Consider the following 14,179-nt stretch of genomic DNA (forward strand, 5'->3'; position numbering starts at 1 on the left):
AACACCCCCCCCCCCCCCAAATTAGCCCTAGATAGCGATCCATACACTACACTACCCATACGTTGGCATCAGCCTATGTATGAGATCAGGTTGTGAGCTGTTGGGAGGGACAGTTAAGTGACAAGGCTGTCCCTTATACAGTGCTGTGCTAGATACCTTTTTTTTTTTTTTTAGCCTGCCAGCTCCAATCGCGGCTGGCAGGCTGATGACGGATCCTCGCTTTGTTTACTAGCAGGGAATGTGCGCTCGCTCTTTGATGCCAATCGGTGTTAGGTGATCCCCAGAGAGCCACGCTCCCACCACTGATCGGCATTAGGCGGTCCCCAGAGAGCCACGCTTCCACCACCGATCAGCGTTAGGCGGTCCCCAGAGAGCCACGCTTCCACCACCGATCAGCGTTAGGCGGTCCCCAGAGAGCCACGCTCCCACCACTGATCGGCGTTAGGCAGCCGGGAGCTGGTTAAGCCGCCAGATTCGGCTTCCCACTGAAGTCATTTAAACTGTGTTGAGCGCTATGGAATGTTAATAGTTTTAGGCGCAGAACACAGTTGCAGGAACTGAGCATGTTTACCTGCAGGAGGCAAAACGCACACGTGTGCACTGGTCATTGAAGTCAGTGGCCCTGCTCGGGAAATGCACGTTGGTATGGTTGTTTGCCTTTTTTCCATGCATTTTTAAATCACACAACTTTCTACTGTTTTTTGTATGACACATACATTTTTAATTACAATGTATTCCTCCATAATGCAAAAATCACGTGTGGGAAAAGCAATACGGGACGCACTACGACAAAAACTCTGAAATCACCCCTGCAGTGTGTTTCCTGCCTTACAAACTTTGGGTATCAACATTAGCAGTATCCAAAAAACACTGTCCAATACATTAAGTTTATGACCATTTTTATATTTCTATTAAGTTTTGCTTCACTATTCAGCATTTAAATCAAGAGATGGTATCTATTAAAGCTGCACAAACCTGACTCTACCTGTGTGAAGGCAGTACTTTGCTGACATCTAGTGGATGTTATCCAGAATTACATCATTTTTTTCCCCCTGTTCACTGTCAGTGTCTGTATAGGTAGGGAACGTGAAATATTGTTGTGATACACATAAAAGAAAGGTGCCTGTAACACTGCAGTTGCTGGAGAACTACAAGTCCCAGTCTGCTCTAGCAAATCTGCAAAACAATGCTATTCCATATTAATGATCTACATCCTCTTTACTTTTAAATCTCACCTTTACCATACATTTCAAAAACTCACAGCAAACATCGGATCAGCTTGGTTACCTTTTATTTTTTTTTACATGCAAACACTGTCATTTCAAAATGTTCTTAGCATACATTGCCTCATTGGAGCTGCTGCATATTGGACAATTCCTCCCACATTATATTCTATGGAAAACGTGCACATTTCCTCATTTCATATGCGGAGCCATGCACGGCTGGGACCGAAAAGCTTATGTAACGCGAAATAAAATGCAACATACTGTTTAATTTTTTTTCACGCAGCACATTGTGAACAAACAAAAAAAAAATCACATTACATGGAAACTAGCCCATTCACTGTCATTGGCATGCGCTCTAATGCAAAAACGGGGTGAAAAAATTGCATAAATGGACAATTGACAATTAATACAATTGCTTATTTTTACAATTCATTTATAGATTATTTAGTCAGTGTTCACCCTTTGTAAAATCTTTCCTCTCCCCACTGTACAGTCTGACATTTTTCCACTGCTCACGACATCTTTAGTGCTACCAGGTGATCAGTACGGAATGTTCGTTACTGAGAGTTCTATACACAGAGGGAGATATTGCTTGCTTGGCAGTTGGGGAAAGCGGTTATTCCCCACAATGCAACAAGGTTCACAGACAGCAAACTGTCAGGACCTTGGTCATGACATCACACTGTGGGAGGGGTTTCACCCCCCCCCCCCCCCCCCCCCCATTTGTCAAAGGTAAAGATTTGTGGTGGGAAAGGGGGTATCAGTTACAGTTCCTCTGTAAGTAAGCAAAACACAAATATTGTTTTTTACCTTTAAAGCAGGTGATGAAATTCTTGACTTTGGTGTCATCCAGGAAAAGCTGTAAAATAAACCACATTTAGTGCTGTTAATGTACAGTCAGGCACATGCTTATCTGCTAATACTATTCATATTCAGCAGTTTGCCTCACAAACCGTCCTTTACAAATACCTTCACTGCTGCTCTATACAATGTAGGGATTAATGGCAAGTACGTATGAACATAGCTATTCCAGTGTTGTCCCCAGGCTCTTTTAGCCGGGTGCTCCACCCGGCTAGTTTTGATGAGCACCCGGCTGTCATCGGCTCACCTCTTCCTATGCTATAAGGAGAGTTGTGCACAGGAGTACCAGCCCAGCAATTTCTCATATTCCCCCACCCGGGTACTTTTTCATGCCACCCGGCTACTATTTCATGCCACCTGGCTGGAAGAAAATTCTGGGGAGTACACTGTATTCCAAAGTGTACCGAGCAGAAAATGCCAGACAAGTGCCTACAGAGCCTATAAGGATCTCCCTCAACTCAGATGCTTCTGCTCTTTCCACCAAAAATGTAAAGCAAACCTGAAGTGAAAAAATAAAAACAAACAACTTGCTGTACCTATGAAGAAGACTCTGGATCCAATAAAGCCTGTCTGGTCCTCTCTCCATCCTATGATGGTTCCACTGCTGCTCCCCGGAATCGGATCTGTACTGCACATGCACAAGTCCAGGCTCACGCATGTGCAGACCGGATGCACTAGTCTTCAGAAGCACTTGGGGACATAAGTACTTCCAAAGCCTGCATGACGAGCACCCAAGACTTTTTCTTTTATTGTATTTATAAAGCACCAACATATTATACAGTTATTCAATCGAGCTGGTTGAATAGCTATAACGGGGGGCAGCAGTGAAACAAGGGAAGTATCAAAGGACTTGATTCATGCTAAAGCAGCGCAGCTTAATGTGAGGGAGCGGTCGCTATGCACTCCTTACATAGCAGGGCTCACTGCTATGTAGGAGCATGCCTTCCTTAGTTACACGTGCTGCTTCCATAGCAACGCACGTAACTAACTGCGGGTGGTCCTGTGAAGTATCGCTACAGCGATACTTCACAAGCAGCTTCCACCGAACACTCCAGGCAACGTGAGCACAGCCACTGCCACATTGGCCATTGTAGTCACACCTGGTTCACATTCCGATCGCATGTTTTCTCTTCGTGATTTAAAACCACACCACATTCATTTTTTTCCCCATGTGAGTGTTCCTAACGTCAAAGTACTGCAATCTAAGAACTAGCGAACAAACATGGAAAAATCATGCCTGGAAATGTGAACACAGAGCTCCACAAACTCCCAAAATGCGCTCCCTGCCTTAAGACATGATGCATTGGGCAAACCATGATAGCACGGCTATTATAACATCATAGAATCATGCAGGTTGGGAAAGTGCGTTCTGTCACTGCGACATGTCGGCACCTATCTGAATGGATCCTATCCTTAACGTAGGACCCATGACATGTCCATTGTGGTCTGTTCCATGAAATGGAACATTTTGGTACATAGTGTAAACTGACATCTACTCGTAAACGACAGGACTTACTAGTGAGTGATTGGTGAATGGGAACATGTGTTCCCTGAGCCAATCAAGGTGCCTGTTCATTTGTTAATTAATAATAATGAAAGTAAAAGGTAGATTAAAAAAAGTGATCAAACACTTCCTGGTAACACAGAATATTAAGTGTCGCCATCTAGTGGAGAAAAAGTAGTTAAAATAAAAATATATTAAAAAATAAATATCCTATTCTTATTAACCCCTTCTAACCTTCCCTCCCCCGTAGTTACCACAGTAAAATACTTGTAGAAAAAAAAAACAGCATTTAAAAAAATAGTTACCTTAGGGACTCAGCTTTATTAATATGTATGTCATGAGGGTATATTACTGTTATTTTAGCAAATAAGGGCTTTTCATTATTGATAGGGTACAGTGAGAAAACATAAAACAAAAAAAACACCTTCACTTCCAAATATATTGTTGCCATAGATTGTACTAGGAACATAGTTTAAATGTTGTGTTAGCCAGGACAAATGGGCAAATAAAACTTATGGGTTTTATCGATAGTAGCATTGTTTATTTTAAAACAATAGGAGATGGAACTGGAGACCTTGTTTTTCCCTTTAACCTCCTTAGAGGTAATCCCGAGTCAGGCTCAGGGCGAAAATTGAGTAAGTTATATGCAGAAGCTGCTGCAGATCTCTCTGTGGTATGTTTTTTTTCTTGCTTTTAGGATCTAAAAGCTTGTGAAAAAAATTGCACGGCTTTAAGACCCTAAATCTGGAAATAATCATAACGCCAGGGAGGTTAAAAGGCATAGAAAAAAAAGTAGTTGCTGAAAACAAGTATCACCCACACAATGTCTAAATTGTGGCAAATAAACACGATACAGATTGTTTAGGTGTGATAAGCAGTGATAAGGTCATGGCCAAATGAATGGGAGGAGCGCTGAAAGAAGAAAATGGCTCTTGGCAGAAAGGGTAAAGTGGTTACAGGAGTTATCAACCAATAAACCCTCCAAACCCCCACCCCCTACTTACCTGGGGTTTCCTCCAGCCCCTTGAGGCCGACATGTCTCACGCAGCATCTCCGCTTGCAGCCGCCAGCCCGGGGTTCCTGCCGGTGCAGAGGCCAACCTCCTCTACTACGCCACCGTCAATCAAGTCCACGTTGTCTGTATTGTACTGCGCAGGCTGAGTATTTGGTTGATGACTCCTTTAAGGAGTCCCTCCAGTATAAAAGAGCCTGTCATATCGGGCTCTGTCTTACTGACGCAGGATTAAAGAACAACTGAAGCAATAGGGATATGGAGGCTGCCATATTTATTTCCTCCTAAGCAATACCAATTTCCTGGCTATCCTGCTGATCCTCTGCCTCTAATACTTTTAGCCATAGACCCTGAACAAGCATGCAGCAGATCAGGTGATTCTGACATTATTGTCAAAACTGACAAGATTAGCTGCATGCTTGTTTCAGGTGTTATTGGGACACTACTGCAGCCAAATATATTAGCGGGACTACGAGGCAACCGGTATCGTATAAAAGGAAATAAATGTGACAGCCTCCATATTCTTCTCACTTTGGTTGACCTTTTAGGGGGGTGTCTCGGGATTAATTACCGGACTAGCTGTAATTAAGCCATGCGATGCTCCCCCCCCCCCCCCCCCCCCCACACGCGGCCATGTTTCCAAAGTCTTTTGAAGTTCTTCAGAAGCCTCCGCCTGCATTGCCGCGGCCCGCCTCCAGCTTCGCAGCCACCAATTAGGCCATGGTTACCAGGCTGGGGGGGGGGGGGGGGAGGTGCAGCAACAAAGATAGAGGTGACTAGAGCCTTGGCAGAAGTTTGATAAACACCCACCACAGCTGCCTTTCCGGGGAAGGGGGCGAGAGTATTCACCTGAATGAATGAATGAATGAATTATAAATCAGTAACTAACCCAGAGACTCCACAATCCTGCGTCACTAAGACAGAGCCTGACATGAAAGGCTCTCTTTTATACTGGAGGTACTCTTTAATCTTATATTTATAATAACTGAAAAAAATAAATCAAATCAACACTATATCAGCAATGACAGTGACTAACTGCCTTTGCAGTGTTTACAGCCAACAAATATTAATCACTACTACTCTTCCTATACACTCACTAACCCTGTCAATCCATTACCACTCTCACTGTACCTCTCTACACACGTCCCAACAATCTACCCAACTATCTTCTAAACTCGGTCTGGTGGTAGTTGGGCGTGTGCAGCTGGCAAACAACCAGACGACCATCTGATAACAGGTTGTTTGCCAGATCCAATTGGTGGATCAATCCGCCCAACTATCATGCAGGTTGGAATGTGTATACAAGGCTTTTGAATAATTTTGTTGTTTTTGAATGCAGACATGTTATGTAATTTGTTGTTTAGTTTGCGCCCATAGTATTTTAAGTGAGTTGGTTGTTTAGTTGGTTGACGTGTGTGTACATACTTGTAAGCAAGGCTATTAGCCCCGTGCACGGAAAAAGCGTGAGTGCCCTAAAGCACCCCCACAAAACGTGCATGAGTAGCCACAGGCCCCACAATACAGCAGGGACCTTCCGGTGTTCCCCGAAGGGAACTTATCCCCCTTTGCCATCGGCGCAGGGGGTACTAAGCATCCTCCTCCCCGAGGGTTGGAGGACACTGGCGGCATCCTCCACCCCGAAGGGCTGGAGGACCCTGGACTGCCCTGTGGTTGCCCACAGGGCCTGGGCCATGTGGCCATCCACATGGTCCGTGGCTCCCCCGAGAGGGAGCCAGGTGGGAACCGAAGTCCCCTGGGGACAAGTCCCCGGTGCCAGCAAGCTGGCCCCGACCTTGCGGCCGGAGTGATAAAAATTCCGCACTCTCCCTAGCCAAAAGGCTGGGGAGCTGCGTTAGTCGGCTATGCATATGGGCAGTACAGACCAAAGCACCCTACTTCTGCCTGGGATCTGCCACATCCCAGGTTTTTTCAGGTGCACCTGGAGCGCCACTTCCAGGGGCAGTACGCCTAAGCAAAGCCCTCAGCCCTTCAACTTCGATCATGGTAGATCCATTCAATCAGCCCCTGAGAATTATGAACCAGGACGGACACCTTTACTAGAGAACCAGAGGTTCCCATCCCCCCTGCTCAACTCATTCAAGGTTCCTTCCCCCGGGTGACCAGGCCGGGGTTCCCAGTAACATGTCTCCCAAAAACCTCAAGAACAGATACTACACTTGATCTTAGCCAAAAGGCCGAGAAGCAATTAGTGCGGCTGATCATGTTGTGCATTAAGTGATACACATAACTCTGGGGGTACTTCAGTTGGTTTTAGGGGGTACTTAAGCTTGTCATTGTCGATTACAGTGAGCATTTTCATAAAAAACAAACATTAATCAGGTATTGAATGATGAGAGAGAGGAGAGAAAAAGAGAGTGAGTGTGTGCAAAATTAAACATCATAGGGGAGTTCTTAGCAAATTTCATCTTTAATACAGGGCTGAATGCTGAAATAATGTCGAGGAACACTGGCTTAGGCCAGTGATCTGCAAACTTGGCTCTCCAGCTGTTAAGGAACTACAAGTCCCACAATGCATTTGCCTTTATGAATCATGACTGTGGCTGTCAGACTCTCGCAATGTATTGTGGGACGTGTAGTTTCTTAACAGCTGGAGAGCCAAGTTTGCAAATCACTGGCTTAGGCAATCAGAACATGGCCAAGATTTGAGATGGTCATTGAGATGCCAATTTTTCCAGCTTGTGCGCAAGTAGTATGCAGCTTGGTAGATAATCAAATGTACTTCCTGGTGATTTGAACTGGTCCAAATCTAATTTGCATTACATTTACATACAAGCTGGTATACCACTGCAGCACCTCACTGACCATCTCTGGCAAGGTCAAGCAAAGAAAGGTTTAGCTTGGGCAGGTTAAACTGTATTCCATCTTTGGCAGAAATGTTCCTATTATAGGATACCTGAACCACAATTTTTCTTTATAATGGAATAATGGTTGTTGTTCCTCTAATTTTCTTCTTGTAAGCACTTGCAGCGCTCTGTAGCCTTCAGTGTCTATCCTGTTACCAACCAACCCCAAAGGCACACTCTGGGAAAGTGCAGAGTGCAATGCAGTGGAATACAAATCACTTCCCCAGGATCCAGCCACACACAGCCAGTCTTCACTGTGTCCTTCTAGGCACCAAATCTCTATGGTGAGAACGCAGTCAGTCACATGATTGCACTCTTTATATTGAGACAGACACAAGGAAGACGTGCTGGATGCGGCCGGATCAAGGGGAGGTGAGTTAGGCTACATACACACTTGAGATAAAAGTCAAGATCACAGACCAATTTTACCCCCTTCCATGTAGTATGAGAACCATACTCTGCACAGTCTATTCTATTGAGCTGAACTCCCCATCAGATAGAAATCTTTGCAAGATGCTGCACACAAAGATGCTGTACACATTCAACAGATCAGTATCTGCAAAAGATCTGTTCCTGCAAAATGCATTCATAATCTATGATATCTGCAGATCTCATACACGCCTTGTTTTACAGACATTCATCTGCATATCAGACAATCATCTGTAGATCTGAAGATCCATCCTGATCTGCAGATGTATGTCTGTTAAACAAGGTGTGTATGAGGATCTGCAGATCTCATAGACTATGAATGCATTTTGCAGGAACGGATCTTTTGCAGGTACTGATCTGTTGAGTGTGTGCAGCATCTTTGTGTGCAGCATCTTGCAAAGGTTTTTTATCTGATGTGGAGTTCAGCTCAATAGAATAGACTGTGTAGAGTATGGCTCTGATACTACATGGAATGGGGTAAAATTGGTCTGTGATCTTTAATTTTCCAAAGACTTTTATCTCAAGTGTGTATGTAGCCTTATATCCTGCTCTGCTGCAAAGGGGATGGGGGCATCCAGTCTAGCTAACTATACTGAAAGTGGGAAGGCACTCTCTGGCTACCTATACTGAAGGGGGAGGGGACTCTCTGGCTACCTAAACTGGGGTGTACATTCTAGCTACCTACTTGAGGGGGGGCAGAGTCTGCACTTTCAGCCTATATGTACTTGGGTGAACATTCTTGGTGGTGGCATGATTATTTCAAAATTTATAAATTGAAAGCAATGAACAATGTACATTGTTCACTGGCAAAAATTATACACCAGGGAGGTTAAAAATCAAGCACACCGGACCTTTTAGCGACAGCAGCGGCCCACCACTGATACATGCACTATGATGTCATCCCTCCCCAATCCCCCTAGACTAGAGACAGTACACATTGATTAGGAATTTACGAGTGAAGTGTCTGTACAGCACTCATTCCCTGCAGTGTCACCCACAGGACTGGGATCCACACTGATACTACTTTCAGTGTCATCTGTCAGGGTGGATCCCAGTGCTGTGGGTGACACTGCAGGGAATGAGTGCCGTACAGACACTTCACTAGACGTGTACGTTCCTTTAGGCCTCAGTCATACAGTTTGCCCACCCCTTCCCTTTTCAATTAGCTGCACTGATTGGCCAACAGTCACTAGACTGGAGTCCAATAATCCTGCCAACATTATATAACTAGAGATCCACAATGAGACTAAATGGAGGACACATACAAGTTGCTAATACAAATTTTATTCATACAAAAATGGCAAATATGCAAATATGCCCTCCTCTTTGTCTCATTGTAGATTGGATTGTTGTTCTGCTGAGGAGGTGGCACATCTGGTGAACTGCTGGGGGATTTGTTGTACCTCACCTCTGCTTTTTATGTCACATGACTAAAGATGGACAGCCAGTTTGCAGCAGCTTAGTAAAGGGGAAAAGAGTGGTACAAATGTCAAACTTAGCCTCACTTTCACTTCACTGACAACTAATGGGCTTACTATAGATGTATCCTCTTGGTCCTGAAGCTTTTCTCAGAATGCTGGGGGTACATTGGTCCTGACTTTCCCAATATATATATATCCTGATTCTGCTCAGAATACTGGGGGGGGGGGGGGGGTACATTGGTCCTGACTTTCCCAATATATATATATCCTGATTCTGCTCAGAATACTGGGGGGGGGGGGGGTACATTGGCACTGATCTCCCCACTACATATGTAACCTCCTCAGAATGCTGGGTGTGCATTGGTCCTGATCTCCCCAGTGTATACATACTCCTCTCCCCGATTCACCTCAGAATGCTGGGGTTACATTGGTCCTGATCTCCCCAGTATATATATCCCCTTGGCCCTGGCTCTTTCTGACCCCCCCCCCATTATACATAAGTATCCTATTGGCCCTGGCTCTCTCTCCTCAGAATGCTGGGCACATTGGTCCTGATCTGTCCAGTATATATAACCTCTTGGCCCTCCTCAGAATACTGGGGGTACATTAGTCCTGATCTCGTGTATGTATGTGTATATATATATATATATATATATATATATATATATATATATATATATATATATATATATATATATATATATATATATATATATTCCTGGCTCTTCTCTCCTCAGAATGCTGGGGGTAAATTGGTCCAGATCCCCCCACCATACAACTGTATCATCTTGTCCCTGGCTCTCCTCAGAATGCTGGGTACATTGGTACTATTCCCCACATTAGGGCTTGGCTTGGATGCTCTGGAAGCAGAGGAGCCCTGATCTGCCCGGTATACAGTATAGTTCTATCCTCTTGCTGGGAGGATGCTGGTGCAGCCTCGGGTGTCCGGCGGGACCTCACCTGGCCCTGGTGGTCAATGTAGTAGAAGTATTCCCGCAGTCGGGGCCCGGGGCTCTGGCCCTGCACATAACTCAGCCAGCGTGGGCCCCGGGGAGCAACAGCCCGGGACCAGTGACAGCCCCGGAGCAAAACCCGACTGGTCATAACTAAGACACCATGGAGACTGGTCCGTCATTCAGAATCTTCCCCCGGAACGCTGCACAGAAAATTCGTTCCGGGCCGGCTGTCACAGGAGCGCCCCCTGTGTGCTGATGTGTGTTCTGTCACCTCTCTGAGCCAAGCAACATCACGTATAACCATGGATACAGTAATTGTTTTAGCTACGGATTATTATTAGCATCACGGTGTATTTATATAGCTGACACATTTTCTGAAGTGTTTACACACAATACAATATCTCATCACCTGAGATCTTTCTATACACGCTAGGCTGAACAAGATTATAAATATACTGTATATAAGGGCAAAATTAGGCGTACGGAGATAACGGCACAGGAGACTTGGGTGCAGGATTGCCGGTATATGGCTGATCCTGCTGCTGCACAAGTCCGGACCGTGTTAATTACTATTCCCCCTCCAGGCTGCCATGGATGGTGGGGAATGAAATAATTCGGCTTACAGCAATTGCTGGAAGCCGAATTATTATGTTTTAAAAGTATCTTCAGCTCCGTCTTCTGACGGCACCGAAGTTACTCCCTGTGCCTGCTATAGCTGTAATTCCTATTACAGCCTATGATGGCGCCGGCTGCGCCGAAATCTCCATGTGCTGATTTCAGCGTGTTCGAAAATTAGGATTGGAGTGTTAGCAGTAATAACTCAACCACTTACATGCAGTGGCGTAGCAATAGGGGTTGCAGAGGTTGCGACCGCATCAGGGCCCTTGGGCCAGAGTCGCCCATTCTCAACCACAGTATTAGCTCTCTATTGGTTCTGTGTTGGTAATATTCCCTTCCCATCCCATCTCTATACATCAGGCTTTCTCAACCAGGGTTCCTTGAGGACAGGGGTTCCTTGGCATTTTACCCCATCGTGGGGGAAGTATTATAGAGCACACTATAATAGGGGGTACTGTCACAAGAAGCACTAAATTGGGGGGTCAGGAGACAGTATAATGAGTGGCAGTGTAATAGGAAATAGTGAAATTAGCAGCCTAACCTATTTAAAGACCATTCCTCCTGAAAAATAAATGTAGGGGTTCCTCGAGACCAAAACATTGTTTGCAGGGGTTCCTTGAGATCCAAAAGTTATTTACAGGGTTCCTCCAGAGTAGAAAGGTTGAGAAAGGCTGCTATAGATGCTTAGAATAGTAGTGATCATTAACACATTGTTTTTCCATCCCTTTCTTGCACTTCTGACACGGTGGTCCTCGATTGGTTTTAGTGCGCCATATCAATCACTATGTATAGCGTGCTTGGGGAGCCTCATGTAAAACTTGCACTGAGGCCCAGAGCTTCTTAGCCATGCCACTGCTCACAAGAAAATCATTAGAGTTCTGAAGCTCCACCCCCTCTATTGACAAGGCCTTCACAGCTATTTTTAGGCAAAGTCTTCCAAAGCCTGATCCACAACTGCACCTACCTTGCCTCGGCACACCCCAGCTCCGCAGCCACCTATTAGGCCATGGCTGCAGGCTGAGACAGACCGAGGTAGCACAGGTGGGGGTGGCTACAGCTTCAGAAAACTAAAGGAAACCCAAGACGAATGGAACTAAAAGTTTTATACATACCTGGGGCTTCCTCCACGCTGGTGTCTTAAGCCTCCTAGGTCCGGTAGCAGCTGCGTTCTCCACAACCAGTCTTGCAAACTGCGCATGCGCAGCCTGGCCGCACGCTCTCGCCGCTCTGCACCTGCGCAATACTTCTTCTAAGGCGCAGAAAGCTCCCAGCCGTGAGATCGAAACGGGGGAGCACGCTTGGCCGCCCTGCGCCGACTTACCATGATGAACGAGGCTGCTACCGGACCATCTAGGAGGATTTAGACATCATCAGTATGGAAGCGATCTGCACAGAGGGGGCTGGAGGAAGCCCCAGTTATGTATAAAACTTGTAGTCCCCTTTGTCTCAGGTACACTTTAAGGGAAAGAAAAATGCCATGGCGGTATTTGCCCTTGGGGAGCAGAGTTTCATACCTCTGATGATTTATGGGCAAGCTGGTAAAGTAATTGCCAGATACCTGCCAATCCTGGCAGCATTAACAGGAAGCCTTACATTAAAGCTCTGTTTTTTAATCTTGGTTGAAAGAAGGAGCACTCCTGTTTGGGGCCATCTTGCCCGAGAATGTAGTATGTAGACGTTTTTACATTTTCAACAAGTACCCCTGCAATGGCAGAGTACATTGCTCACCTCCTTACTCCGCCACTGGAAAATGCTCTGTCGTGCACTGCATTGTCATTTTTCCTCCTCTTGCCATAGCAACAATACACGTCAAGTGGCTGTAGCCGAGGAACGCATCTATATGAGCTTGCTGGCACCCAGAACTTACCATAGGGATCGATTACCTATCCCTACAGGTGAGTAATAGTGCATGCGTACACACCTGAACTGTAAAGTTGTATACACTTGCACTAATTGTCAAGATGAAGTTCAATTCTCTGGGTAATAACAGACAAGTCACTCAGGTATACTCAAGCAATGTGTCGGATGTGTACACACACCCAATTTTGATTGCCTAATTATACCACCTCCATGTAATATGAGAGCTTACCTATAATATCTGTTCATGGTATTCAAAAACAGCCAAGGACGTGGTAAATGTAGTTAATCATTGGGCACTCAAAATTGGATGCAAGTGCGTACCCTAACATTTATATGGAGTTGGGAGGAGAGATATCTGCACAGCGAGTGAGCTTTATCAGGAGCCAGTATGGTTTAGGTGACCCACTGGGTAACCTCATAAGGAAAAGTTCTCCAATCACAGCACCCTCTACGACTTGAAGTGTGGTAATTGGCTTAATAGTGTGGGGGTAGTTATTATTAAAACTGATCTTAAAGTGAACCTCCAGACTAAAAAGAGTTCAATTCAATCTTACCTCCTAACACTATGAAATCTAACCTACTCCTACCCTATATGCTAGACTTCCTATAACTATGCCTAATGTTAACCTCTAACCCTATCTCCTAACACTAACTCTCCTATAACCAGGCCGAACACTAACTTGTAACCTTATCCCCTAACACTAACCCTCCTATAACTAAGCCTAACACTAACCTGTAACTTTATCCCCTAACATTAGTCCTCCTATAACTAATGGTGGCCACACACCATACAATTTTTTAAATATTTGTTCAATTTAAGAATTGCAATCAATTTTTCTGACTGATTGTAACATTTAAAAAAATCTGACCAATGTACCACACACCTATGTTCAATTTTTCCCCAATTATGATAAAAATTATTGGAAACTATGACAAAATTGCTAGGGTATGTATATTAATAAATTGACAATCTAACACACACCATACAATCTTTAGAAAGATTGAAGAAAAATATCTGGCATTCCGGATCGATAAAAATCGAAGAAAACGGGAAATCCGATCAGATTTTTCAGTCGAATGGAAAAAAAGCTTTCGATTCATTCCGGAGATCCGATCGTTTTTATCGAATTAAGCCTAACCCTATCCCTACTATAACTCCTATAACTTAAGGTGGCCACACACGATACAATAAAATGATCCGATTTTACGTTAATTCGATAAAAACAATCGGATCTCCCGAAAAAAATCGAAAGCTTTTTTTTCATTTGACTGAAAAATCCGATCAGATTTCCCGTTTTCTTCGATTTTAATCGATCCGGAATGCCAGATATTTTTCTTAAATCTTTCTAAAGATTGTATGGTGTGTGTTGGATTGTCAATTTTATTAATATACACACCCTAGCAATTTTGTCAGAGTTTCCACTCATT

General features: G+C 44.6%; 1 protein-coding gene and 1 pseudogene across 2 annotated transcripts in view; both read right to left on the minus strand.

The window, feature by feature from the left end:
• Nucleotides 1-10,474, minus strand: part of C5H8orf82 (chromosome 5 C8orf82 homolog) — a 43,932-nt gene extending 33,458 nt beyond the window's left edge. The window contains exons 1-2 of one of the 2 annotated variants that reach the window (XM_068237896.1): nt 10,351-10,474; nt 2,037-2,083 (exon numbers count right to left, since the gene is read on the minus strand). In XM_068237896.1, the coding sequence (XP_068093997.1) occupies nt 2,037-2,083; nt 10,351-10,421 (118 nt within the window). In that variant the 5' untranslated portion in view covers nt 10,422-10,474. Of the gene's footprint in view, nt 1-2,036; nt 2,086-10,277 lie in introns of both variants that reach the window. The other variant, XM_068237895.1, reaches the window with a different exon arrangement.
• LOC137520046 (U2 spliceosomal RNA) lies at nt 6,639-6,810 on the minus strand (annotated as a pseudogene).
• Nucleotides 10,475-14,179: the final 3,705 nt, after the last annotated feature.

This window comes from Hyperolius riggenbachi, chromosome 5 (assembly GCF_040937935.1).
Source record: "Hyperolius riggenbachi isolate aHypRig1 chromosome 5, aHypRig1.pri, whole genome shotgun sequence".
Classification (NCBI taxonomy): Eukaryota; Metazoa; Chordata; class Amphibia; order Anura; family Hyperoliidae; genus Hyperolius; species Hyperolius riggenbachi.